Below are 26641 nucleotides of genomic sequence, written 5' to 3'. Positions count from 1 at the left end.
CAGTGTCACACAATGCTTCAAGTATAATAATAATAATATGCTGATTTATTATCAATGTTGGAAACATTTGTGCTACACTTGATACGTTTTTAAAGATTCTTTGATGTATTAAAAAAAAAACAGCATTTATTTGAAACCGAAATCTTTTGTAACTACACAAACTACTACTATGAGAATTACCAGAAGGATTTGGAATTGTACGATTCGTGATCCTTATCAAAATTTCCCTAATAATGTTTTCTTGTTATAAGAAGATTCATTTCAGGCAATCTAAATGGGTTTAAAGGGTCTACATTCTTGGATTTTAGTGTCTTAATGGTCAGGCTAAGGTTGTTATCGATAGTCATCAATATCTTTCAATGGTGTTGTAATCATGTGACCATTTCTTGGGATGATAGTTATCAACACTGCACACCATGTACTTAGATCTTACTATATTCAAACCAGCTCACATCATAATAGAATAATATACTAACAATTTGACTACAAAGTGTCACTCCAGTTTATTAATTGGCTCAAAAATTAATCCGGACACTTAAAATATCAATAAAAACAAGTGGCATCTGAAAAAAACAACAACTAAACATCTGAACTAATTTCTCATACAATTTTATGAGTTTTTTTTTTTTTTTTACCAGCTGGTGGATGCGTGTCAGTCAGTTTTCCTCAAGTTAGCAGAGTAACCACAGGTGTAATTCATCCCAATATCAAAGGTCATAGAAAATTTGACTCTGATAACCTGAATGTCTCCATTTACATTTAATCATTTATCAGACCCTTTTATCCAAAGCAACTAGATGATCGACGATCGTCGGATCAGCTGGTTGCAATGAGTATAGTTTAATGTTATCAGCACAGCAGTGATAAGAAAAGCCATACTTCTGAATGACAGATGCTAATGATGACGTGGATAGACAAGAGAAGAGGTTCAAGCACTTAGCCTTGAGGAACCCCAGTAGCAGAAAGTCTCAAAATCTGAACAAGTTCATTTTATTTTACAAGGCATTTCACCGTTTCAAAGCAGCTTTACTGAAAATCATAATATCTAAATATATGCGTGCCATAGTCACATTTAGCAGATGGGCGATAATATAACGTTTACAATTTTCAACAACAGAAATAAACAGGCAGTTGAGATTTGAGATGCAGTATATAATTTTACATAAGTGTGGATGATGATGGACATATTTAATTACGAACTTTATATAAAAAGCTTTTTAATAATTTAAAACCCACCAACCATATTTTGCAAAAAAGATATATTTTCCTATGCTAAATCTTTTTATTATTATTATTATTATTTTTAAATACAAAGGCATTTATACATTTTGGGGCCACTAACTGCATCAGTATTTAAATGGGAAAACATGACACTTTGAAAAAGAAAGAATTCTTAATTTAAATGTAAATTTTCAGATATTTTTTATCACATGATTTGTGGTGTCTGTCAGCGGACATATTTGTGTAAATCCAGTCAGTTTACATAAATGTGATAATATTAGTGGTGGCAAATATTAGTTGTGTGGATGTCTTTTGATATTCAAACCGTCACGTTCTCACAAGACAAAAGATGAACGCTTCGGTTGTAGACATTCGATGTGACGTCACGAACCAGCCGTTCGAACGGGAACGGGGCTTTTCGTCGTTATTCGGGGAACGCTTTGCGTGGAAAGACACAGCAAGAAACGTTTCGGTTTACATCGACGACTCAAAAGCTGGATGTTTAGACTTTTAAATATCCGCGTGACTTCTGTTTTGCTGAAGAAGACGATTCGCTTTACCCCTCCCCCTGTTTCCGGTGTTCAGCCGGAAGTAGCTGTAAGCTCAGGCCTGATACTTCCAATGGCGACCGAAAACTGGCCGAACAGAAAGCGGGAGCAATCGTGGATGGCCACGAAGCGTACAGTCGACATTAAATAATTATATAATTTACCAACCACACATAAAGTTCCTCTCCAAACACCGTATTCTTTGAGCTATGGCCGATACTACAGCCAGAAATGGGAGTATTTCACCCCTTGAATCGGGTAAGACACAAAAAGTAACATTTAGGAATAGCATTAAGAGGTACTTTTCTAGTTTCTTCATCTTAAATCAAATAATAAACGGTCTCGCGGTGTCCTTTCGCAGAGTTATATTACTTGATCTCGCGCTATTTGAGCACGGGCCCGTGTCGGAAAGCGGCCGAGGTGAGTTGTTTTCAGTCCTCGAGACTTTAATACGAGTATTGTGTTTAAAATGATGCTCGAGCACTGAACGGAGCTCTTTCTCATCTGTTGCAGGCTCTTGTGTGCGAGCTGGAAGAAAACCAGGTGTGTTGCTCGATTACGAAGTCTTTATGTCCGTCTGTCAGTGTGTATGCTTCAGTCTCGAATTGAAAAATGAATTCATCTACTTTTCGTTATCGCCTGGCTTGAACTTGTTTACATTCTGCGCTATTGTTTTTATTAAGATAACTTGGCGTCCGTCGATTTTCTTTCGACCTTATTAACCCGGCTTTTTATTTTTATTTTTTATAGCTCCTTCCACGTCGGTTGGATTGGGAAGGAAATGAACACCCGCGATCTTATGAAGATTTGGTAAGTTAAGTGTTTTGATTTTGTGTCTGGAGTATGTGTATGGCATGCGTTTAATTATTACACGTGTTCATTTTGTGACCGATTTAAGATCGGATTTAAATGAAAGGTATCTGGTAATTTATTTTTATTTATTTATTTTCGATTGGTTAAATTGGCGTATCATATTTGACCACTTAGTTTACATTGTACAGCGTTATTTTTATGAGCAGTTCTGTGGGGGCTGTGTTTTGACTGCTTCCCTATTATTTAGTGCTGTATTGCAGTTAGGGTGGGGCCTCGTCGGGTTGTGGCTACGTCAGGATGTTGAACCGTCCAATCAGATTTCAGGACTCGCCGTCGGCTTTTTATTTTGCATGTGACCTGCGCTCTGATTGGCCGATTAAGGGACTCAATTTACATAAACTCCTTAAGCTCAGCCACATGATGCAGGCCTTTATTTATGTTTTTCTGAAGGGACGTGACCATGGTCAGTTATCTTACGGTTGTATTAAGTGTGTAAAATAATTAGGCAACTATTTCAATTCTGCATTTAGTTGTCTGCTTAGTAAAAAAAACAACACATTTATAGAAAGCTAGACATTAGATCAGCTACATTCAAAGAGCTACATTCAAGATGGTATTACTTGAGAATGCTTTTAAATACGTTATTACTTAAACAGCATTGCAAGGGTAGTCTGGTGTGTGTGTATATATATATATATATATATATATATATATATATATTACACATTATACACAGAAATTAATTATTATTATTATTTGGCTAATTTATGACATAACAAAAGTAAATGATCCTTTCTTCTTTGTTAGGTCGCTGCCAACAGACATACTGCACCAGACCACCTGTTGCAGATATGCAAGCAGATCGGTCCGATTCTGGACCGAGAGTTTCCGTCTGGTGTGCCAGGAGTCCACTCTCTACTCGGGGCCGGGAAACACTCTCTACTGCGAACATCAAAAGGTGAGATAAGGCTGGAGCTTTCAACACATTCTGCATTGGTGTGTTTGTCAGCTGTCCAAGTGTAAATGTTACTACTGTCTTCCTTCTCTTAACATCTCTAGACTGCGGCAGTAGCAGATGGAAAGCCTCCTCGTTCGCTGCCCTTCATAGAGGGAGACCACCTGAGAGGCCTTTAAGCTGCCGGGATGCCAATATTGGTGAGGACCTTCAGTTTTTAAGTTGCCATGAAACTAGTTCTGATGTAAGATGATGAACTTTCCTCTCACTCTTGATCCCTGTTGAATGCATTTAGACGTCTGTCCTGGCAGACAGAGAAATGAAAGCTTGAGTGATCTGATGGATTTCCTCTCTGTGTTTGTAGTGGAGGTGTGCCGAGGCAGAGAGCTCACAGGAGCTCAGCGCTTCAGCTCCATCAACCCTGTCAGCAATTATCAGCACATGAAGATGCACAGGAGGATCCTGGGACATCTCTCTGCAGTCTACTGTATCGCCTTTGATCGAACAGGTTCCAGGATTTTTACGGTGAGCATCAGTAGTCTCAGACTCGGCTCTTGGTCTGCTGCAGAAGCCTTGACTCTGTTCGTTTCCCGACCCGCAGGGTTCCGACGATGCCTTGGTGAAGATCTGGTCCTCTTTTGATGGAAGGCTTCACTCTACTCTCAGAGGACATTATGCTGAGATATCAGATCTAGCAGTTAACTTTGAGAATACTCTTATTGCGGCCGGGAGCTGCGACAAAACCATTCGAGTCTGGTGCCTTCGTACTTGTGCCCCAGTGGCGGTCCTGCAGGGCCACAGCGGATCTATTACCTCTTTACAGGTGAGAGTGCTGACGTATGACTTAAGTGTCTTTTTCCTGTTTTTATTAACGCCAAATCAGTGTAGGAGCTTGGCAAGTGAGTTTACCAGCATTGGAGATCTTACTGACTATGTCCCTTCTTTTTATTCTAAATGTATTCTAATACAGTTTTTGACAAATATACATGTTAAGTAATACATAATGTATACGTAATATTTTTCTTCTGGAAAATAAAAATCACTGTTTACACAAAAATATCAAGCAGCAAAAACAGTTTTCAACATTAGACATGTTAAAGGGATAGTTCACCCAAAAATGTAAATAATATAATGAAATACTCACCCGATTCTTCGGAACATAAATTAAGATACTTTTTGGTCGAATCTGAGAGCTCCCTGACCCTCCATAGACTGCAACGTAGCAAGAAGATCGTTAAAATACCGTAATCCATGTGACATCAGGGGTTCAACTGTAATTTTACAAAGATACGAGAATACTTTTTGAGTGCGAAAGAAAAAAAAATCCAATATAAATTATATGAATATAAAAATAAACGTGTATATTTTATAAATAAATACTGTATGTGTTTCTTTAAATGTACACAGGACAGTCTTTTAAATCTTGACCACTTTGCTAGTTTGTCACTTTAATTTGAGTTAAGTTGTGTCTTATGATGAACTCATTTATTCCCTCGATGGTTCTGTACTAATTTGTGGCCATGATTTAACTAAAAGTAAAAAAATTGTCTTAATAAATAAATCAAATAAAAATTCAGTCGTACAATAGTATTTAACATTCCCAGTGTAAAAGTGCAGTAAAATCCTTCTCTCCGTGTGGTTGCTTTACATTAGATTTCATAAAGTAGTTAATCAAACTCTCTCCTGAAGTGTTTAGAATGAAGTGGAGGACTTTGTTTCCGTCTCCAGTCCATGGTGTTTACAGTAGCATCTTACTCTTAACGATAATGTGTACAGTTGTGTCATTTTCATGTGTTTCTGTTCTTCTAACCTGTATTTCTACTTCCTCTTTCTCTTGTAGTTCTCTCCATTAGTCAAGGGCTCCAAAAGGTATTTGGTGTCCACAGGAACTGATGCGACGGTGTGTTTCTGGCAGTGGGATGTGAATAATAACAGTTTCAGGTGAGGGCTCTTCATCGCGTTAGAATGAAAAGATGAGGAATGGGACTGGTGTGTGTCAAAGACTGAGGTTCATCGTTTGTTTCATTTATCATTGGTCAGCGATCGTCCACATAAATTCACAGAGAAGCCGAGGCCTGGCGTCCAGACCGTCTGCTCTTCCTTCAGCCCCGGTGAGACGACTCAATGTTTGAACTAGAGCCCAAGAGCTTCCCTCTTGTTTTTGACACGTGTATGTTTATGTAAGGGTTTTCTTCAGTGCACATGTTTTTTCTCTTTATGCAGGTGGCATGTTCCTTGCGACAGGAAGCACAGATGATGTCATCAGGATATACTACCTGGGCAGTGGCAGTCCAGAAAAACTAGCTGAGCTTGACTCTCACACAGTAAGAGCGCTCAGTTTGTAGGAGTAGTTGAATCATCCACCAAATTGTGACGGTCTGCCATGATTTACAATATTTGGTTTAATTTGTAGGACAAGGTGGACAGCATCCAGTTCTGTCATTCAGGAGAGAGGTAATATTGCTGTTTTACCATAAACCAGTCTGAGACTTTGGCATCCAAATGTATTCAGGCAGAACTGTTTTACTGGTCCAGAATCAAAGACCAAAACAGTAACATTTAATTAGTGCTTCTCTGATGCCATGTTTGAACTGTTAGTGTTTTACACTTTTTTTTGTTAATGTACACGAGGATGCGCTTCAATAGGTGAACAATTCAGCTGTGTGTATGCTAGGGATGGGTTAATAATATTGATTTCTGATCTTTTAGTCTATTCTGTTTCCAGTTGATTCAATCAGTGTTTCAGTGTTCAGAAGTATGTCAATAAAAGTTCATTTTTCTACAGTTAGCCAGAAAAAACTGGCCATGTAGACAATACATGCCAGTGAATGTTTATAAACGAATTGGAATATTTTATTGAAAACCGCATTGTGCAATTCAAATGTTTATATGCAACGAAGTTGAGTTTTGATTTATAAATGATTGATTAATTTTTAAATTAACTTGTAAAATAAAAATCTTCAGTTTTACTCTTAAATGAGAATTTATTAATTGGGTAAAATCAATTTGGTGCATCACTATTCTTTATTATTATCCCAGAATCATTCTTTTGACGTCTCTCTCTTAGATTTGTGAGTGGCAGTCGAGACGGCACTGCTCGTATATGGCGACTGCATCAGAGACAGCAATGGAAGAGCATTTTATTGGACATGTCTGCCACTCTTCCAGGGTATGAAAACCTTCTGGGAAAACTCAAACAGATCTTGCGTTGACTTTGACTTGATCTCTTAACTAAATTGCCCCTCCTTCGTTTACTGTAGGTCTGCACCTTTAACAGAGGATGCGAATTTCTTCAAACCCAAAGTCACCATGGTTTCCTGGGATCGCCACGATAACACCGTCATCACCGCGGTCAACAATCATCTGCTCAAAGTGTGGAATTCCTATACTGGACAGTTGCTGCATATCCTTAAAGTAAGGCAGCCTCCACTGCTCCGATTCTCAGATTTAGTTGAAGGAAGAGTTCACAGAAATGAACACTGTCATTTATTTATGTTGCCCCAGAAGTATTTTACCTGACCCGGCCAAACCAAATAGAACCTGTTGAGTGAAATCATTAACATGAGCAAAAAAAAGAGCCAATCAGATTGTAGCTTGACATTTTGAGAAAATGTTTTTTTGTTATATGGAGATTAATGCATTTCTCTTCACCTCACAGGGTCATGAGGCCGAGGTGTTTGTTTTGGAGCCGCATCCCTATGACCCTCGCATCATGCTGTCTGCAGGCCACGATGGGAACGTCTTCATATGGGACCTCATCAGAGGCACCAAAACCATGCATTACTTTAACATGGTGGAGTATCCCAATGATCTTTCAGTTTTATTTACAGAACTTTATTACTGACATGCCAAACAACAAAAAATAAAATCTTGTGTTTTTGTTGAAAAGATTGAAGGTCAGGGACATGGTGCTGTGTTTGACTGTAAGTTCACCTCAGATGGGCATCGCTTTGCAATGACAGACTCTCATGGACATCTGGTTATTTTTGGCTTTGGGAGCTCTAAGCCTTATGAGAAGGTTTGTATGATTTCTAACTGTGAAATCTGAAAATGATAATTTTATAAATCTGTATTGCACCAAGATAACTTTGATAAACAATTTACAAGTGTGTATATATATTCATAGCTTCCGGACCAGGTGTTTTTCCACACTGACTATCGGCCGCTGATCCGGGACTCAAATGGGTTTGTTCTGGATGAGCAGACCCAGCAGGCCCCACACCTGATGCCTCCTCCCTTCCTGGTGGACGTTGATGGTAACCCTCACCCTCCCAGATTCCAAAGACTGGTCCCAGGAAGAGAAAACATTGCAGATGAGCATCTAGTCCCTCAGCTGGGCTACGTCGCTACAAGTAAGTTCCCTACTGTTGTCACAACACTTTTGTTTACTGCTCTAACATGACGTGGGGTACACTGTAAACGGCACTGAAAAACCAGTTTCTGAACTGGTTCCTTTGTTAAAAAAAAACACCCTAAAACTGAAATTAAGGTTTTCTTTAGTTGAAAGCCAAAACTGAAAAGAAAGCTAAAAGCTTGAAAACAATAAATCAGTTTAATAATCCGTAATTAAATAAAAACGGAGTAATTTAAATTGCACACAAGGCAGTTTTATAATAATATTTTACTGTCATTTCATTGTTGAAAACAATTGTGACTAATTGTTTTCATGAAAGATTTACACAATCATAATTACATCGAACAATGAAGATTTCACTATCAGGTTAAGCAAAAATATATTTAATAAGCAAGACATTTTTGTAAAACACTCTTCTTTATACTATTTCCAGCTAATTAACGAGTTTATTGACATTGAATAGCTTTCCTGTTGTAAATGTAATATTACGATACAACGTTAACCCCTTTCACTGATACAGACTTAACTGGTAAATTACCATTGAGAGATCACGTGTGAATAAGACCAGACATATTCGTTCTGGCAATTTACTGGTATGAGTTGTTGTAACATTACCAGTAAACTGCCGCAATGATGCTGTGTGTGAACATAGAATGAAGATTACTGGTATGAGAACATATGAGTTCAGAACGCACTGATGTAAGACGTCTACTCCGCGCCGATCCAGAGCCATTGAAATTCAAACTTCAATGGCTTCGGCCTATCATAACATTCTGACAGATGACGCATGTGTAATGTGTTTTCTCTGGGCCAAAAGCAAATGCATTAATGTGAACGTTTGACACAAAATTTAAATATAAACAAACACTGACCCCTACGTTTTCCTCCCACATGTTTAAGACCCTGGTATACTTCAAACGAAATCGAACAACGAACTGATAAGATGTCATTTTGGACAAAATCAGGCCAAAACTAAGTTCATTTCGGCAGTTCGTAATGGCTCACCAAAGCAAACTTTATGGGGGAGTTCGTTTGGTTCTTAAACACCTTAGAGTTTCTATTGGTCCATGGTGGTTACACAATCATTGCGTGTGTTCTGAAACTCCACCTTCTATGACACGCTATATATATATTTCTCAGTTTGTTCCTCATTCTGTGGAGGTCATTAAGAAGAGCAACATCTGAATACACTGGAGTGTCGAATCGCTGAGCTGCACAAATGTATCCGCACCTGTATGATCACTCGCGGAGAGACTTTAAAGATGTCGAGACAGTATTTCATTCCTAGAGAGAAATAGCAACGAAGCTTGGTGTCGATGAGCCGGAGTTATGCAAAAAGCGAAGCAGAGAAACATCCGAGAGTTTTCCAAAGCCATGAAAGGAAAGAGTAAAGATATAAGTTAGCATGTACCAAATACATGTTTCAAATAAATGTTACACCGTACTGCTGCTGCTGTTCTTTCAATAAGTTAATTTAAAGGGTATACAGTAAATGAGATGCCAAATGAATATACAATAATAAACCTTAGTTTTGATCAAAACAATTTATCCAGTTTAATAAAATAAATGAATACTAATAAAATAAAGCAACAAACTGGTTCCAATATTTTTTTTTCCACATCATGCTAAAGTTTTCAGACCATAAGCCAATAGGTAATTTCTGGTTAATGATGTCACAGAATTTACTGGTAATTTGCGTCTGATTTGAAAACAGAACATTTTTGCCCGTGTGAACCGCACATTTTTGCATTTATTAGTAAAGTCAAGCAAGTTTCTTTTCAACAAACCTTCTGATGTTCATTGATGTTTTAGAATTTCATTGTACTGTAGTAAATATGACAAAGTTCTTGAATCTTGAGTCTTTTTTCACATGCACTTTGCACTACCGTTTGAACGGAGGTAGCAAATTAAAAGAGCACCAAAAACCACGTTTATTGTTTGAGTTACATGATAAAACTGAGATTTGTAAAGCTTGACTTTTTCATATGAAAAATAACAAAGCACAGAACATAAAGGCACAGTCCAAAAAAATCCTATATGATCATATGGAGTGTTTCTGATTGCTGCCTTTAAAAATGTTTCAGGTGATGGTGAGGTCGTGGAGCAGGTGATCAGTCAGCAGTCTGCGGAGAGCGAGGAGGTTCGTCACAACGCCTTGGATTTTGCCATCCGCCAGCTTCAGCAGCACCATGACAGACGGCTTTCAGCTCCGGCAGAAGGTGGTGCTCCTGCCCGTGTGCCAGAGCCAGGGACTCCCCGCAGAGGTGCCTATATGTTCAACTCCATTAGCATGTAGTCTTTGAGCGACATCCACTTCTGTACAGTTTCATCTAATGTAGCTGCATTTGATCGACAGTGTCACTGAACGAGCGCATGGAGGTTCAGTCTCCACCTAATGTGGGTTTACGGCGCAGTGGACAGGTAGAGGGGGTCCGGCAGATGCACCAGAATGCTCCACGCAGTCAGATGGCCACAGAGAGGGATCTTCAGGCCTGGAGACGCAGGGTGGTGGTGCCGGAGCTTACAGCAAGCTGCTACAGGTTCCTATACGGTTATTTTGTCTAATTGGCCAACTGACCCAGATGGTGCATTGTGATTGGCCTAACACCGCAAACACTTGTCGGAAATGTAAAGCCCCTTTCTATAATAGCAAGCTTAAATGTAAAGACAGATAATATTGTCCTTAGTTTTACCATCAGTTCAAGCTTGAACAAACCATGGACAGTTAAGACAGCCGACTCCACTGTGTGACCCTGTTTGTCTCTCTTACACACACACGTGCGTGCACACATTTTTAATCTCTCAACTCTTTTTAGCTTTTCTGACCCACTTCGGTCTTAAGGTCTCTATTAATGAGGCTGGTTGAATCGAGTGTGTTAGATGAGTGAGACGGTGCTGGGCTACTTCAGGAACGTTTTGAAAACCATTTCAGAGACGTGTTTTTAAATGTGACTCATATAAAATAAATTACATGCATGCATATTTTTAAAGCAGCTTTATCGTCTTTTTGGTAACTTCATGACGTAACGGTCTACGACATTGCATGCACGTAGTTTGTGTGCTTTGATATGAAAGGATACATACTTTGTGCGTGCAATTGAAGAGCATGCGCTGCAAGGACAGTATAGTTTCTGCACTCGTTTGACTCGCGCATGGTACAGAACTCAAGTGGAGGGTTCGTCTGAAAAAAAACTCCCATTTTCTGTCATTCTGCAAAAAATTCTTGTCAAGAGAAAAAGTGACCAAAGGGAGTGACAGTTGTGAGTGGGGTGGCCAAAACTAGCCCCACCCCTGCGTTAATTGCATGAGATATCTTTAACGCGTTAAACAGAAAAAATTTATCACCTACATTTAACACGCTAATTTTGACACCACTAGATTAAATACAAGATTCCTTGCTGTTGTTTTTCTGTTTGAAACAGTTTGCTTTATTTGCGACTGATTCAGTTAAATTTTATTACAGTTTATACATTTGTCACTTTATTGAAAATATTAAAATGAAAAATGGTATGCCAACTTTATGTGTGTTGTATTGTGAGAGTGTTTGTTATCGGAAAGTAAACCAGAAACCTATTGGTTTGTCCTCCGATGGTTCGGAATTACAAATTTAATTTACTGCTTGTTCATTTAGGGCACAGGAGTCATTCAGAATAGCGAAGGGTGAGGAGGAGGTCACCCTTTACAGCTCCAAGAGAAGGAGAGTGGCCCACACCACCTTCAGGGTAGGGGTCTGCCTCTTGATGAATTGCATCATGGGTATTGGTGTCAGCACTGAGTAAACGTCCTGTTCTGCCCACAGGATGATTCTGATGACGAAGAGCTGGGCCTCAAACGTGCACCGTCACGCAAACGGCAGAAGAATCAGGAGCGTAAAGGGAGTCTGGCTGAAGAGTTAATCGAGTTCTCATGTGAGGAGGGGGAGGAAACGGCATCTTCTGAGGTTCAGTGTTTGGGTTAATTCACTTTAATATAAACTTATGCCATATCGTACATGTTAATAATTATGTGTATTAATTGTGTAGGGCGGTGAAATCGAGGGCAGTGATGTTGATTCATCTGTGGAGGATGAAGAGGAATGGAGGAGTGATAGCTCAAGGTATTTAATCTGCCACCATAGTGGAAGTGTGTAATATATGCACTAGTGTCAAGTTAAATTACACTTTGTTTCCAATAATAATGTCTAGTAAATCAAATTAAAATTGAAAGCAGAAATGTTCAGTTGAAACTTTTTAAATGACTGCCACAGACTTTTTTTATTTTTGCTCTTACTCCAAAATAATTGCAAACAGGCGATGTTGGTAGCATCTTGAATGCTTTCATTGTCCTCGTTTGTAAGTCGCTTTGAATAAAAGTAACTTAATTATGACCTGTTGATAATTTATCGCTTTGATAATCTTATATCACTGTTAGCATTATAGGTGAAGCCCTTTCATTATGATTGATATATTTTAGGTTTATTTTTTATATTCACATAATTCCGAGCATTTCGCAATGCTTTGTGAATATTGAGATTTGGGGAACAGTACTATTGCATAATGAAATGCAATACTTATTTGGAAATGATGATTATTATTAATAACAATATATGCAGGTGTGTTCCATCAGTGATTAATAATTAAAATTACATTTGGGAAAGACTTTCAAAGTGTGAGTGTAAAAACAGGATTTTGGAACTGTCATTTCAAAACGCTTCACTTGGAAACTGGAGTTATTTTTGGATTTCTGTTTGGTCCTGCACATAACGCAGATATTATAAACTACACCTTAAATGTTATAAGACCTTCATTCATCTTCGGAACACATGAAATTATTTTTGATGAAATCCGAGAGCTCTCTGACCCTCCACTGACAGTAGGAGTCCTACCACGATCAAGGTCCAGAAATAGGGTGGCCATGTGCCGGGATTTTAATATTGCCTAAAACATCCAAAGCAGTTTGACCAATAACATGCAGGTATTGTATATAATCGACCAATCTGGTGGCTGTGCGTTAAAAGGTGGGCTCTACAGGAAATGATCAAAGCGTTGCAAATATCAACACGTGTTTGTTCGTTCGTCTGACTCGAAGCATCACTGCACACCGATCAAATAAAGATCAAAGAAACTCCTGATATCACGTGGACATGTTAATGATGCCCTTACTACAGTTCTGTGGTTTGATCGGGCTAAGCTCTTGGATTTCATCAGAAATATCTTAGGGGGGCTTGGAATGACAATAAGGTGAATTAATTAGAGAGTTGTCATCTCTAACATGTTTATGAGGAAATATTTACATGTCTCTTTGTTCATAATTAAAGTCACTCCTCCAGTGATTATTCCGACTGGATGGCAGATGCAGGAATAAGTTTGAGGCCAGCTGCGTCTCCATCGTCTCGGCGGCGTGCAAGACGCAGGATCAGCAGCTCTGAGGAAGAGGACGAGGAAGACGAAGAAGCAGATGAGGAGCAGACCATAGATGAAGAGGAACAGGTGTCTTCACCCCGGAAGCACAAGAAAACCAAAAGCAAAACCCCAGAGGTGTGCAGCACAACCATTACTCTTCCTATTACAAACTCTTCAGTGGTGCTTTTAAAGTTGATCCCCACCCAACCCTTCTCCGCCCGAGTTTTGGTTTCCTCAAATTCCCAGTTATAACTCTGGAGAGACATTTTAATCATGCGCTAGCTCTTAATTTAGAATTGTATACCTTATTTTATTCAGAAATTGTCATTAAAATAGCCTTGATGCTGGTATGGTGTTAAAAGTGAATAAATTATAAGCACTTAATTTAGTCCTGTGTTGGGTGGGAAATGGTTTGGAAACAATGTTTTTGAAAATAACTTTGGGAGTTTAAAATGCCCTTTTTTTTTAAATTGTTGTCCTTAGCATCCAAAACCGAGACCGCCCATTAATAGAGAAATCTCAAATGAGTTCCGCCCCTCAGCATGGATTACTGACGTCATCCCCCGAAAGTCCCCCTTCGTCCCTCAAATGGGAGACGAGGTACAGAACACGTTTTCTTCCATCACATCTGTTTTAATGTACATCTGATTTTTGTGTTAATCAGTTTATTATTTTATTCTCTGTCCACAGGTCATCTATTTTCGTCAGGGTCATGAGGCGTATGTGGATGCAGTCTGCAGGACTAACCTGTACCCCATTAACCCAGACAGACAGCCATGGAAGAAGATGGAGTTAAGAGTAAGATCAAAACAGTCCTGGGGTTTTCTTCTTTCTTTTTTAATTAATTCGGACACAGTTGATTTTAGCAGATGCATCCCTTCATAAGTGCTTTGAAAAACTTTGCATTGATGTGATCTTAACATTATGCTGAGATACATTGGTAACTAAACTAATACCAGTCATGATCTGTGTATTTACTTCCCAAATTTGTCTCACATGATGATTTAGTTCCCATACACTTGTGTTTGTTGTATTTAACCTTGAACATGCTTTTAAACAATACATGCAACTTTTAATGTTTTCAGCATGTCTGGCTTTGAAAATCACATAAATAATTTGTTTTTTCCAGGACCAAGAGTTTGTAAAAATAACAGGGATCAAGTATGAAGTGTGTCCTCCAACCCTGTGCTGTCTGAAACTGACCCTGATTGACCCTGGAACAGGCAAAATAACAGACCGATCCTTTTCAATAAAGTAAGTTAGCAAGATATTAGTTGAATTTTCAATTATATTGTAGATTAAACAAACGAACGTGTTTTGGTGCCTTTTTTTTTTCTCTTAGATATCATGATATGCCGGATGTAATTGATTTTCTGGTGCTGCGTCAAAGCTTCGACGATGCACGGCACAGAGTGTGGACCTCGAGTAAGTTTGAGTCATGACCTGATAACAGAGTTTATTTTGGTTGCCTACATCAAAGTAAAATTTTATTCATACTGAGTCATGTCTGTCCTGGTTTCCGTGCCTTGTTTTCTGTAGATGATCGGTTTCGCTCTGTGATCGATGACGCCTGGTGGTTTGGGACCATAGTTTGTCAGGAACCATATCAATCTGAATATCCTGACAGCCTTTTTCAGTGCTTCAAAGTCAAGTAAGCCCCAACTGAGTTATTGGATGGCGTGTGGTCAATTGGCAGTGGTATTTAACGTCTTGTTTGTGCAGGTGGGACAATGGGGAGACAGAAAAGCTGAGTCCATGGGATGTGGAGGCTATTCCTGAAAACGGTACTTCTGACTCCTCAAGCATTGTCTTAAACCAGATACATGATGTATGTTTCTTGCAGTGTCCCCCCAGTTGAGATGCAATTTGCATATCAGCAATCTTTGTACAAAATTTTGGGAGTTTGTGTGTTTACTCCATTTCTAACAGAAAGGTACTTTGTCATTGTGTTTTAATTAAGCAAGTGGTTTATTTATTGGGTTATTTGGGTTTCTGCAGCTGAGCAGCCGGAGACGGTGAGTGCAGGAGTGCCAGTGACCGATGAGGAGATGATGGATATCCAGTATAAACCTCAGGAGGGTGAATGGTGGGACAAGGGTCGAGACCAAGAGAGTGCACGAATCATTGCAGGCATAGAACAGCTTGTGACTGTGGGTACGTTATCCTATTTTATTATTATTATTATTATTATTATATAATTTTTATATTTTTTGCCATTTAAGCAATTCAAATTTTGATGAACTACTTGGACTAGGGATAGTTAAGCCAAAAATGAAAATCATCTTTCACTTACCCTAATGGCATTCCAATCCCTTGATTCAAATGTTTTTTTTTTTGTTGTTTTTTTTGTGAGTTTAAAGCTTCAAAAAGTTTATAAGGAGATTTGTAAAAGTAATCCATATAAATTTAGCTGTTTGTTTTTTTTTTTTGTTTTTTTTTTTTGATTACGTAGACTTTCTTTGTATGGACAATGTAAAATATCTTCAAATTACCTATTGGTAAGCCCCTCCCCTCGATTGCAGATGAGCCAATGGCAGTTGAGTATCAGTTACACTGACAGATAATTTTCAGCTCCGTTAAGAAACATTAAGAGATCTGAAGCTTTCATTGTTTTGAAGGACTTTATGCTTCAAAAGTTGAAAAACCGATGTGCCTATTGTACTTGAAACACTGATTTCAGGTATCCTGAGCAGATAGCCAATAGAATTTATTATATTATATTTCCTAAACCCAAACAAAACGGAGCAAAAATCTAACCTAAATAGCAAACTGTTTTTACATGAAGCATGGTGTAGTTAAGTCAAAATCACATAAACGAAGGGGGGCGGGGCTTACCAGTAGGTAAATTGTGTTCCAAAGATCAGTGATGAACTTCTGGGTTTGGAACATCATGAGGGTGACTAAGGGGCCGTTTAAACGACAACATTTTCAGCTAAAAAATGGGAAACTCTATACGTTTTGCCTGTTCCTTTGCACGACAATCGAATTTTGGGTCCTGAAAATGCATATTTTAGAAAATGGGTTTCAAAGTGCAAGTTTTTTTTTTTAATGGAAAAAAAAAACTTGGCAAACGTGAACAAACAAACAAACGTGAACAAACATACACAACACTGGTGAAGTACATGGTACAGTTGTTGCTGCTCAAGAGATTTCTAACGTTTCTTCAGCAAAGTGTGGATTCACTTCAATATTACAAACACCAGTGGAGACGCGTCTTATACAACATATAATCATCACTTCCCTACAGGTACTGTTTACTAACAAGGAGACAGTGCCAACTACAAGCCTGGCAAACTTAATACAGCGTCTTTGGCCATTTTTGCTGACATTTGTAAATGCGAATCATTTTGAAAACGTTGTCGTGAATACATGAAACTTCTTTAAAACGCAAGGGAAAACTTTTCCATTTTTGACTACATTATTGTCATGTTAACGTAGCCTTAATAATGACAGAAAATATCACTTTCTGTAAACTAACCCTGTATGAAATGTCCTTTTCAACAGATATCGCAGCACCTTTCTCTGGTCCGGTCGACCTCACTCAGTATCCAACATATTGTGCTGTCATCGCATATCCCACTGACCTCAACACAATCAAACTGCGGCTCAAGCACAACTTCTACAGGTTTGTAGCTTAATAGGTGCAGTCCTTCTTAAATTAAAAATTGTCACCATTCACTCATCCCCATTACATTTCTAAACCCATATGAAAATCTTTGTTCAGTGATGCACATAAGTAGAAATTTTGAAGAATGTTCATGCTCCATTTTTCCAGATAACAAATAAGACTTTCATTAATCTTCAAGAAAATTATTATTTGTATTTTTTTTTTTTTTGGTAAATCTGAGAGATTTCTGTCCCTCCATCAGAAACCCATACCGTCAAGACTTTGACTTAGTTCATAAAGGTATTGCAAAAAGTAATCTAAATGAATTTAATGGTTTAAACAGGTCTGCTGAAGAGACCCTTTATATGAACCGATTCAATTTAGGCTTTTTTTTTTTCTTATGAACTTTGATCAATGCACATCAAGTATTTTCACCTGCAGCTTGACGTGCAAGAAGAAACTTTGTTGGTTTTTGCAAAAGCTTAAACATGGCAAGCATGTTAACCCCACTGGTCTCACTACTGTTATGATCTTTGTTTTTGGATGATCATTCTTCAAAATAGCTTTTGTCCCAAAGAAAGAAAGTGAAATGGGTCTGAATGAATGAGTTTTACTGTTTCATGTCATCAGTGTATGTGTCTACTTTTGGTGTGTTTTACCACATCTTGGGTTTTTTAGGCGACTGTCTGCATTGATCTGGGATGTAAAACACATTGAACAAAATGCCAAGACTTTTAATGAGCCCCGCAGCAAGATTGCAGAGTCAGCAAAAATCATAACAAACGTTCTTCTGAAGTTCATAAGGTTGGTCTTTAGTGAAGATCCATTTGTGATATTTATTTTGTTCTGTAATTTAATAAACTTTTTCTTTTTCCACCCCGGCCACAGTAAACCTCACTGTACAGATATTATGGAGATCTACAATGCCGTTGAAAACATGGAGTACTCTGACGATGAGGTTTGTGTATTTGTTTCACCTGTATTTTCTTAGCCTTTTCTGCAAAACTTGAGATTGATTCATATGTGGCTTTTAGGACATGGATGACATCGATGCACCTGGAACCTCTGCAGGACAAAGACTTCGCCAGGTAGTGTGAAATATTAATGATAGTATATACTGCACATTGGTAGAAATGTGGTAGAATTTACATAAATGTTTAAGAATCACTTCATGATGAGGTAGATCTTAAACAGCACGTTCATGCCAGAAAACTACTAATTGGCCGAAATGCTTCATTTGACTTTTCGGAGATCATCTACTCTTCCCTGTGGATTACTTCTGACCTACTTTCTGTATGCACTGAATTTCTGCGTATTGAATTTTAGAATATTGAATAAGATGTTCTGAATTTGTGTATTTGCAGTAGAAGATTCCAAAACCGAAAATTCCCTGTTTGAAAATACATGTCTTAAAAACTGGCATAAAAAATCTAATTAGGAACTGTTAAATGCCACATAATATTCAGTTTTGTTAATGACACGTGTCAATAATTCAAATTTACACAATACAAATTCAATTAGTTCTGATGTTTTATAAGCTCCATACTAAAATCTGCCGTTTGGATAAAAAAAAAAAAATTCCATCACAAAACCGAATGCTGTTTTGTGTCTTGTTTTCGTCAGCCATCACTGGAGCTTGTTCAGGACAGGGATGCGTGGAAGGACCACTGCAAACGTTTGCTGGACTACATGTTTGAGTGTGAGGATTCAGAGCCGTTCCGGGATCCTGTAGATCCGAGAGAATATCCTGTGAGTCCAAAAAACAGTCAATGGAATAATGTTAGGGATGTCTGTCTTAATCTGGAGATGTGGATCTGATTTAAAGGTGGGATCAAGCATTGTCAGTAGAAACAGGAAGTTAATGTCTCCTGGTTGTGTCTCCAGGATTACTCTAATATCATTGACGCTCCTATGGACCTTGGAACAGTGCGGCAAACTCTTGACGAAGATCGCTATGAAAATCCCATAGACCTCTGCAAGGACACCAGGCTTATTTTTGCCAATGCTAAAGCCTACACGCCAAGCAAACGGTCAAAGGTAATGCATAAGTCTTGGACAATCTCGTCTTTTTTTGCCTTTTCTTATTTCTGCTTGCCTTTTTGCTCAATTCTTGAAGACATTGATGTTCTTGCACTCTTTGATTTGATAGATTTACAGTATGACTTTGCGACTGTCAGCATTTTTCGAGGAGAGTATACGAAAAATCATTTCAGACTATAAGACTGCCATCAAAAGTAGCTTAAAGCTGCGACGCAGTCAAAGATTCAGGAAGAAATTACAGCATCAGGAGTCGGCTCCTTCCAGTCAAGGATCCACACGGTAAGTGGATCCCCCTGACATGTGAATGCTGCTGTCATTCTAACTTCTATGTCTAATGTCATTGTTTGCAATCAGAAAATGAAGTGTTTATTTATTTTTTATTATTCTTCTCCCCTCTTGACCCAAGTCAAAAGAGGGCTACTATAAAAACTCAGGAAAACACAGAACAGTCTACGGCCAAATCTACCTCCGCCAAAGTGTCTGGACCAGAGCGCCGCAGAGTCAACGAAGCCAAGGATACCTTCAGACGGAGTTGCTCATCTTCATCCGGTAAGACACACAACTTTATTTAAAAAATTATTTGTTTCTGGTAATAAAATACAAGGCATTCTGTTGCAGCTACAGGTGTATATAAAAAAAAATTTAATCAACTTTTAAGTGAATTGCCCATTCACATGAAGATGATCTAAAACTATTTCAGCTGCTTTATTTGGAATAAAAAAAAGGACACAAAGCATTACAAGTGGGTTTTATGAACAGACTTGAGACTGCATTATTCACTGAGCGTCTTCAACGAGTTATAAACTCAACATCCTCTGGAAATCCAGATCAGTACAAGTTGTGAATAAATCATTCAGCCTGGTTTTATGAACTGGATCCACTACCTCCTCCAGTGGTTCCTGTTGAATGTACAGTGCTTTAAAGGGTTAGTTCACCCAAACAGCAAAATTATGTCATAAATGACTCTCCCTCATGTCGTTCCAAACCCATAAGACCTCCTTTTATCTTCAGAACACAGTTTAAGATATTTTAGATTTAGTCCAAGAGGTTTCTGTCCCTCCATTGAAACTGTGTGTACGGTCTACTGTCCATGTCCAGAAAGGTAAGAAAAACATCATCAAAGTAGTCCATGTGACATCAGAGGCTCAGTTAGAATGTTTTGAAGCATCGAAAATATATTTTTTTTTCCCCAAAAAATAGCAAAAATGATGACTTTATTCAGCATTGTCTTCTCTTCCGTGTCTGTTGTGAGAAAGAGGTCAAAACAAAGCAGTTTGTCATATCCGGTTCGTGAGTCAGTCTTTTGTTTGTTATCTGGCTCGGCTCTGTGTTCATCTTCAGTTTTCTCTTCACAGCAGTTCAGTCAGTGTACTGTTTGAGTAAATGAATTACGCCGATGAATTATTGGTTTTTTTTTTTTACTCAGAGGGAGTGTCAGCTACATTAAAAAAGTTAACAGCTTAAGTCATTTGCGGATTAATGTCTATTGGAGAAGCGAACCATTTAAAACAATTCAGTTCGATTTGGTGAACTAGTTCAAAAAGATCCGGTTACATCGAATGATTTGTTCGCGAACCAGATATCACAAACTGCTTTGTTTTGAACTCGCTCACAACAGACACGGAAGAGAAGACAATGCTGAATAAAGTCATAGTTTTTGCTATTTTTGGACCAAAATGTATTTTCGATGCTTCAAAAAATTCTAACTGACCCTCTGATGTCACATGGACTACTTTGATGATGTTTTTCTTACCTTTCTGGACATGGACAGTAGACCGTACACACAGCTTCAATGGAGGGACTGAGAGCTCTCGGACTAAATCTAAAATATCTTAAACTGTGTTCTGAAGATAAAAGGAGGTCTTATGGGTTTGGAACGACATGAGGGTGAGTCATTTATGACATAATTTTGCTGTTTGGGTGAACTATCCCTTTAATGGACACCATTCTTTAGAAACCCACCAGATGGGAAGTCTATCCATTGACCAGATATTATAGACAATAATTTAAGTAGAAAATACTGGTTAAACTGATTATAGGTAAATCTGTAATTGCTGTGTAAACTATTCATTTTTATTACATGAGACTTTCAGAAACTCTGGAATAACAGTTTGTGCTTTTGATATAGGGTCTGATCATGACAGCAAACAATCTCAGAGTCAGTCGGAAGAGGATGAGGAACCTTCATCCTTGTCTCGTGTCTTCAGACGAGAGACTAGAGCCACAAGAAGAGCTGCACAGAATAATGGAGCAAAACACAGACATGGTGGGATCTTTTAGACAAACTGTTAAATCCTTGTGTGTGTTATCGTGTGCAGTTGAGACGAAATGTAAAGCAATTTTAGCTTTTTTTTTTGTCTTATTTTGACAATAACAAATCGCTTAAAAAAACAAAATTCTTACGTATCTTAGAGGGCTATGCCAAGATGAATGGGCACAGCAGGGCACACGAGCGTCAGAGACCACGACCCTGCAGCGTTTCTTACCAAGAGCCTTCACAAGGCTCTGATACATCAGAGAACGAGTCGTCATCATCTTTCACTCGCCGGCCGAGGGCCCGTAAGACCGCCATGGCAGCAGTTAATAAGATAAAACTCATGGATACTCTGGAAGAAGATGAAGGCTCAGATGAGGAGGGGTGTGGAGGCAGCACCCGACCTGCGACCCGTGCTAGCAAACGCTCTGCTGTAATTCAGAGCAGTTCTGATTCAGAAGAGGAGGAAGCAGGTATAAACATCTACACAGCTTAAGGTCCTTGCACACTGACTCTGAAATTTGTATAGTTTTTTTCCATATTTGTCAACCTTTCCTATCAAAATGCTTGCTACGGATGTGAAAATGCAGAAATTGAATTTTTTTTATGTCGAAAGTTTCGGAGGCAGTGTGTAAACATAACACAACTCGAGGTCGTATTTATTTTTTTAAGTGCAAAAATTTAGCGAACATTTCGGACTTACTGTGCAATGACCTTTACATTTATGTTATTGTTATTGTTATCATTACATGTTATTGTTTTTCTCACAGAGTCAAATGAAAGTGACGTTTCAGCCAGCGAAGAAGAGAAAAGTGATGGCAGTGCAGACAGTGATTCATCTTCTCAGAGCAAAGCGGAGAGCAGAACTGCTGGGTGCAGAACATCTAGAAGATCAGCAGAAAAAAAGGGTGTGTTTGGTAGATCCATTGAGCTCTAAAATCAGCATGAAATCCAGATTTTATTCATCTGCACAGGTTTTGCACAATTTATCAAGCGTTCTATTACAAAATATCTTAATGATAATAAACCATTAAAGGGTTAGTTCACCTAAAAATTAAAATGAGCCTGTGTTTTACTCACCCTCAAGGCATCTTAGGTGTATATGACTTTCTTCTTTCAGACGAATCATGTCGGAGTTATATTAAAAATTGTCCTGGCTACTCCAAGCGTTACCATTGCGGTGGGTGTTTCTGTGGAACAGTCCAAAAGTAATCAAATAAAGCGTGCCCATTTATAAAAAAATGTGCCTCACATGGCTCCGGGGGGTGAATAAACCCTTACGAAAAATAACCATGGTTTTATTATAGTAAAACTGTAGTAACTCATGGTTTTTTGGCGTATTGACTGCCATTTGTAAAACCACAGATTTACTACAAATACCATGATTAAACTATGGTTAATTTAATTTGTGGTTACCATGGTTTAACTACAGTAAGCATGGTTTTTTGGTTTTATTTGTAGTAAAACCATGGTTAATTTTCGTAAGGGAAGGCATCCTGTAGTGTATCCATTAATTTTTAGAAGTAAAATATCCATATTTCAAACGTAATATTTTTCTCTCACTTCTGTTATCTGTCATATGTTATGCATGCCGATGTTTTATGTCATCCACCTGAGCGACAGTTAGATGAAGTGAGAGAGAAGTCTTTATTATGTTTGACATAAGGATAATTTTCATACAAAAACGCATGGATTTGCTACAGGAGGTCTTTATTCACCTCCTGGAGCCGTGTGAGGCACATTTTATTATGGATGCGCATTTCATTTGACATCTTTTGGACCGTTGGACAAACATTCGCCCATTGCAATGATAATGCTTGGAATAACCTGGACTATTTTTTATAAAACTCTGATTGGCTTCGTCTGAAAGAAATTCATATGACCCTATGATGCCTTTAGGGTGAGTAAAACATTTAAAAACATTCTCAACTTGTTCAGGCTTAAATAAAAATGGATTGATGTTTAACCTCAAATGAAGTATGGTCCTTTAACATTAAGCATTAATGGGTCACTGACGCTAAAGAAAGGTGCATTTCTCTATTTCTGTTTTTAGAAACGTCTCCTTACATTAATGGACATGGCACAAAACGGCAACGAGTGGAAAGCGAGGACAACACGGATGATGGGGAGAGTCAGAATGAAAGTGTGAACGGGGAGTCAGATGAGGATCTCGTTGTCAGGCGGAAGTCCACCAGGAAGACTGCAAAAGCCGCTGTCACTAAAATAAAAAAATTGAATGACACTGATGCTGAAGAAGAGAATTGCTCCAGAGTCCAACGTCAGAAAAATCGGCCAAGCAAGCAGGATTCTGAAGGAAGTTCTGATGAGGATGTTGAGGTGCCCAAAATTCAAAAGCACCCTTATCAAAACGGAAGAAAGATGAAGAGAAGTAAAGCACCAACAGAAAGCCAAGAACAAGCTTCTCCCACAAAACAGCAAGTTACCCACAAAAAAACCTCAACCACAGATGCATTAACATCAACCACCCAGGACTCAGAGGAGCTCAGTGATGTTTCTGAAAAAGTTGCTGCTCACAGGAAGAGAATAAAATCAGAAGACGAAGAAAATCAAAGTGATGGTGAAGAAAGAAGATCGCTCAGAAACAGAAAGTGTGCATCCAGCGCTCACAAAAAAATGCTTGAGGCAATGTCGGGTGCCTCCAGTTCGCAAAGTGAAGAGGAGGTAGACCAAAGACAAAGGAAAAAAGAGGATACTTCCTCCGATGAATGGCAAAAGAGTGACGCATCAGAGGAGGACAAGAAGGCAAATCCCAGGAGAAAGACTTGCCTTAAAGTTGCATCCAAAGGAATCACTCTTCGAACTCTTCCCAAGAAGAGCTACACTATGGACGACTCGGATGAAGAATTCAGTCCTGAGATGGAGGTGCAGTCGAGGAATGGAAAGAGCAACGAGTCGGCCAACTCCAGGGCAAGAAAACCACCAGGCGGTAACTCCAAAAGAAAACGTGGTGGCTCCTCAGAGTCTGAAAACACAGACAACAGAAGTAGTAGGACCAGGGATGAAAACAAGGGCGTGACACCTCAAAGAAAGCATGCGAAACGCTACAAGCACTCAACGGACTCTGAGAGTGACTCCGAAACTAGGTGCAAATCAGAGAACGGTCAGGAGCGATGGTCTCAGGAGAAGCTTCCCAAGGCGACCCGGCAACAAAGCAAGCAAAGCGAAAGCGATGATGATGAAGAGGATGGAAGCGACTCTGAGAGCGAAGAGTCTGCGGAGTCTGAATCAGATGCCAGCTCAGGTTCACAGAGCAGTCCGAAGAGAAAGCTAAGAGACCGTGGCCGAGGAACCACGCAGTCCAGGAAACGTCAGAGGGGTGTGTCCGATGAGGATAGCGACGTGTCGTATGGGAAACCTCGACGGGCCACGCGCATCCGGACCAGAAACCGAGGCAAACGGACTGTGAATTACCAAGACAGTGAATGAAGGACTTGGGCGGTGGAGCCATGCAAGAGACACTAACTGGAGACCTTGAAGACACACTTGATTGTCCGAACTTAAAAACAATTGTAGTAGCACTGGAGTCCTCAATATTACTGTGAATCGGTTTCATTCAGGGATATTTATGTTTTGTTGGTTTTATAAATAAGATGAATTATAAATAAGATGTATTTGATCTTCTGGTTTGGCTATTCAAACCAGCCCCACTCTGTGATTCGGCCAATGGGAAAGACTGCATAGAGAAGGATGGTTTGCTTGGGTGCTATCCAATTATACCTCCTGTTTAATCGAGCATATTTGCTGGCTTGCACTAAAAGGCACACTGTAATGAGGTATTTTATACACTAGTTCTGCATTAGAAACTCAGGGGTCAACTACGTTTACCATATTCTCAAACTTGCATTTGTTTCTTCTTTCCATTTTTAGCTCTAGGATTCTAGTGTCATATTTCTGACATGAGCATTTAGGTCCAAAAACACTTTATGAAAACGAACAAGTCGTCTTTGACTCTGACACACAAATTCTGTATTGTCACTGTTAAAGGGATCGTTGAGCCAAAATGTACAATTATATTTTTCTTCCTGTCACCTTTTGGTTCCTCTTTGTGTTCTTTGACCATATCTCGGTTTGTAGCAAAGTGTTGTACATTTAAATTCCTTTGTCAAGAATGACTTTTTTTTTTCTTTTTGTATTCAAATTAGATGAATTGCCATGCCATGAACTATGAATTGGTACCTATTTGCTAAGTACAGTCAATCAAACGAGTACTTCCAGCAAAAGTACTGTTTTTTTCTCATATTGGGAAGATGTTTTAGTGATCGGTGTTGCATACTTTCAGTATTAATTCCTTTTCAGACTTAACTTATGAACAGCAATTAACTTTTGTATGCAGTCTTTGAATTGTGCATCGCTGTTTATGTAATGCAGATGATATTTGGCATTTTGCTTGTCTTTTTCATAAGAGCTTCTTTAATACACGTTTCACTGAGGATGATAAGCCTGCTGGCTGCTTAAGTGAGAGAGGGATGACTTCCTTTGAATAAAGTACTGTTTCAGGTTGGAATTGGAATTTGTTTTTCTTAACTCCTTTAAGAAATAAACTGATACGGGACAAAATGAAAGACAAATCTCACGTTTCTTTTACCAGTTATAACTGAGCATGATTACATGTACAGTTTTATTTTTGTGGTTCAACTTTTTACGTAGGCCTAAAGGTAATTTGATTAGCATGTTACAAGTAACAATGAAAACCTAACATAAAAGAGTCAAGAGCCCAACTACAGAAACACTGATCCCAATAATGGTGCTTTGTTGAAATTTCATTGTTTGTTTTTAAACCTTAATTGCGTGTGCAGAATTGATTTTGATTCAATGCAACTAACATCGACAAATCAAACATTTTTAATAGTGCTGTCAAAATTAGCGCGTTAACGCATTCGATTAATTTGAAATATTTAACGCGTTAAAAAAAAATAACGCAATTAACGCGGTTGCAGTTTTTTTTATTTCCAGTTGTGGCCTATGTGTGTTCAACGTGCAAAGAAATATGGATAAGACCAAGGAAGGACTTTTAGACGGAAAGTTTCAGTATAAAACTCTGCCGGATTACTCTTCAGTCTGCCACAAGAAACATTACTCTTCATTCAGTCTGCCACAAGAAACAGCAACATTAAAATCATGAACTCAAATGTCATTGTTTAAAAAAAAAAAACAATGACTGTAACAGTGCGTAAATCAGTCCTTTCTGTAACGCTAACGTTAATAAGCTTAAACGAAAATAAAGAAATAATTGTGTAGCGGAGTAATTTTTGTACACAGTGCCGCGAACTGTCAATCACTCCTGTGCGCGTGCATCACTGTCCTCCTCAGCTGCAGCAACTTGCGCTCTCTCTCTTCATCAAGCTTTAAAACAAAAAGGGGACACAAAGATCATATTGTCTTTGTGCATAGGCTATAGATTAATTAGATAAATGAATATCTAAATTTGTGCCTTGCCGTCTACGGTA

General features: G+C 38.6%; 1 protein-coding gene across 1 annotated transcript; it reads left to right on the top strand.

The window, feature by feature from the left end:
- Positions 1-1790: 1790 nt before the first annotated feature.
- Positions 1791-25751, top strand: brwd1 (bromodomain and WD repeat domain containing 1). Its single transcript, XM_026282814.1, has 42 exons — positions 1791-2027; positions 2131-2189; positions 2283-2312; positions 2520-2579; positions 3390-3540; positions 3642-3737; positions 3902-4062; positions 4139-4360; positions 5378-5478; positions 5578-5648; positions 5761-5861; positions 5951-5991; positions 6605-6706; positions 6798-6951; positions 7196-7330; positions 7427-7555; positions 7664-7889; positions 9976-10155; positions 10248-10431; positions 11523-11613; positions 11691-11831; positions 11914-11987; positions 13188-13407; positions 13756-13872; positions 13963-14070; positions 14402-14526; positions 14615-14697; positions 14812-14923; positions 14995-15056; positions 15271-15426; positions 16777-16897; positions 17558-17683; positions 17768-17837; positions 17914-17967; positions 18503-18628; positions 18764-18916; positions 19029-19198; positions 19326-19468; positions 21048-21185; positions 21332-21646; positions 21944-22081; positions 23227-25751. The coding sequence occupies exons 1-42, from the start codon at positions 1979-1981 to the stop codon at positions 24618-24620; spliced, it is 6489 nt and encodes a 2162-aa protein (XP_026138599.1). The 5' UTR covers positions 1791-1978; the 3' UTR covers positions 24621-25751.
- Positions 25752-26641: the final 890 nt, after the last annotated feature.

Source organism: Carassius auratus, chromosome 15 (assembly GCF_003368295.1).
Source record: "Carassius auratus strain Wakin chromosome 15, ASM336829v1, whole genome shotgun sequence".
NCBI lineage: Eukaryota > Metazoa > Chordata > Actinopteri > Cypriniformes > Cyprinidae > Carassius > Carassius auratus.
Note: the sequence above shows the minus strand (reverse complement) of the source record. Positions and strands in the feature narration are given on the sequence as shown.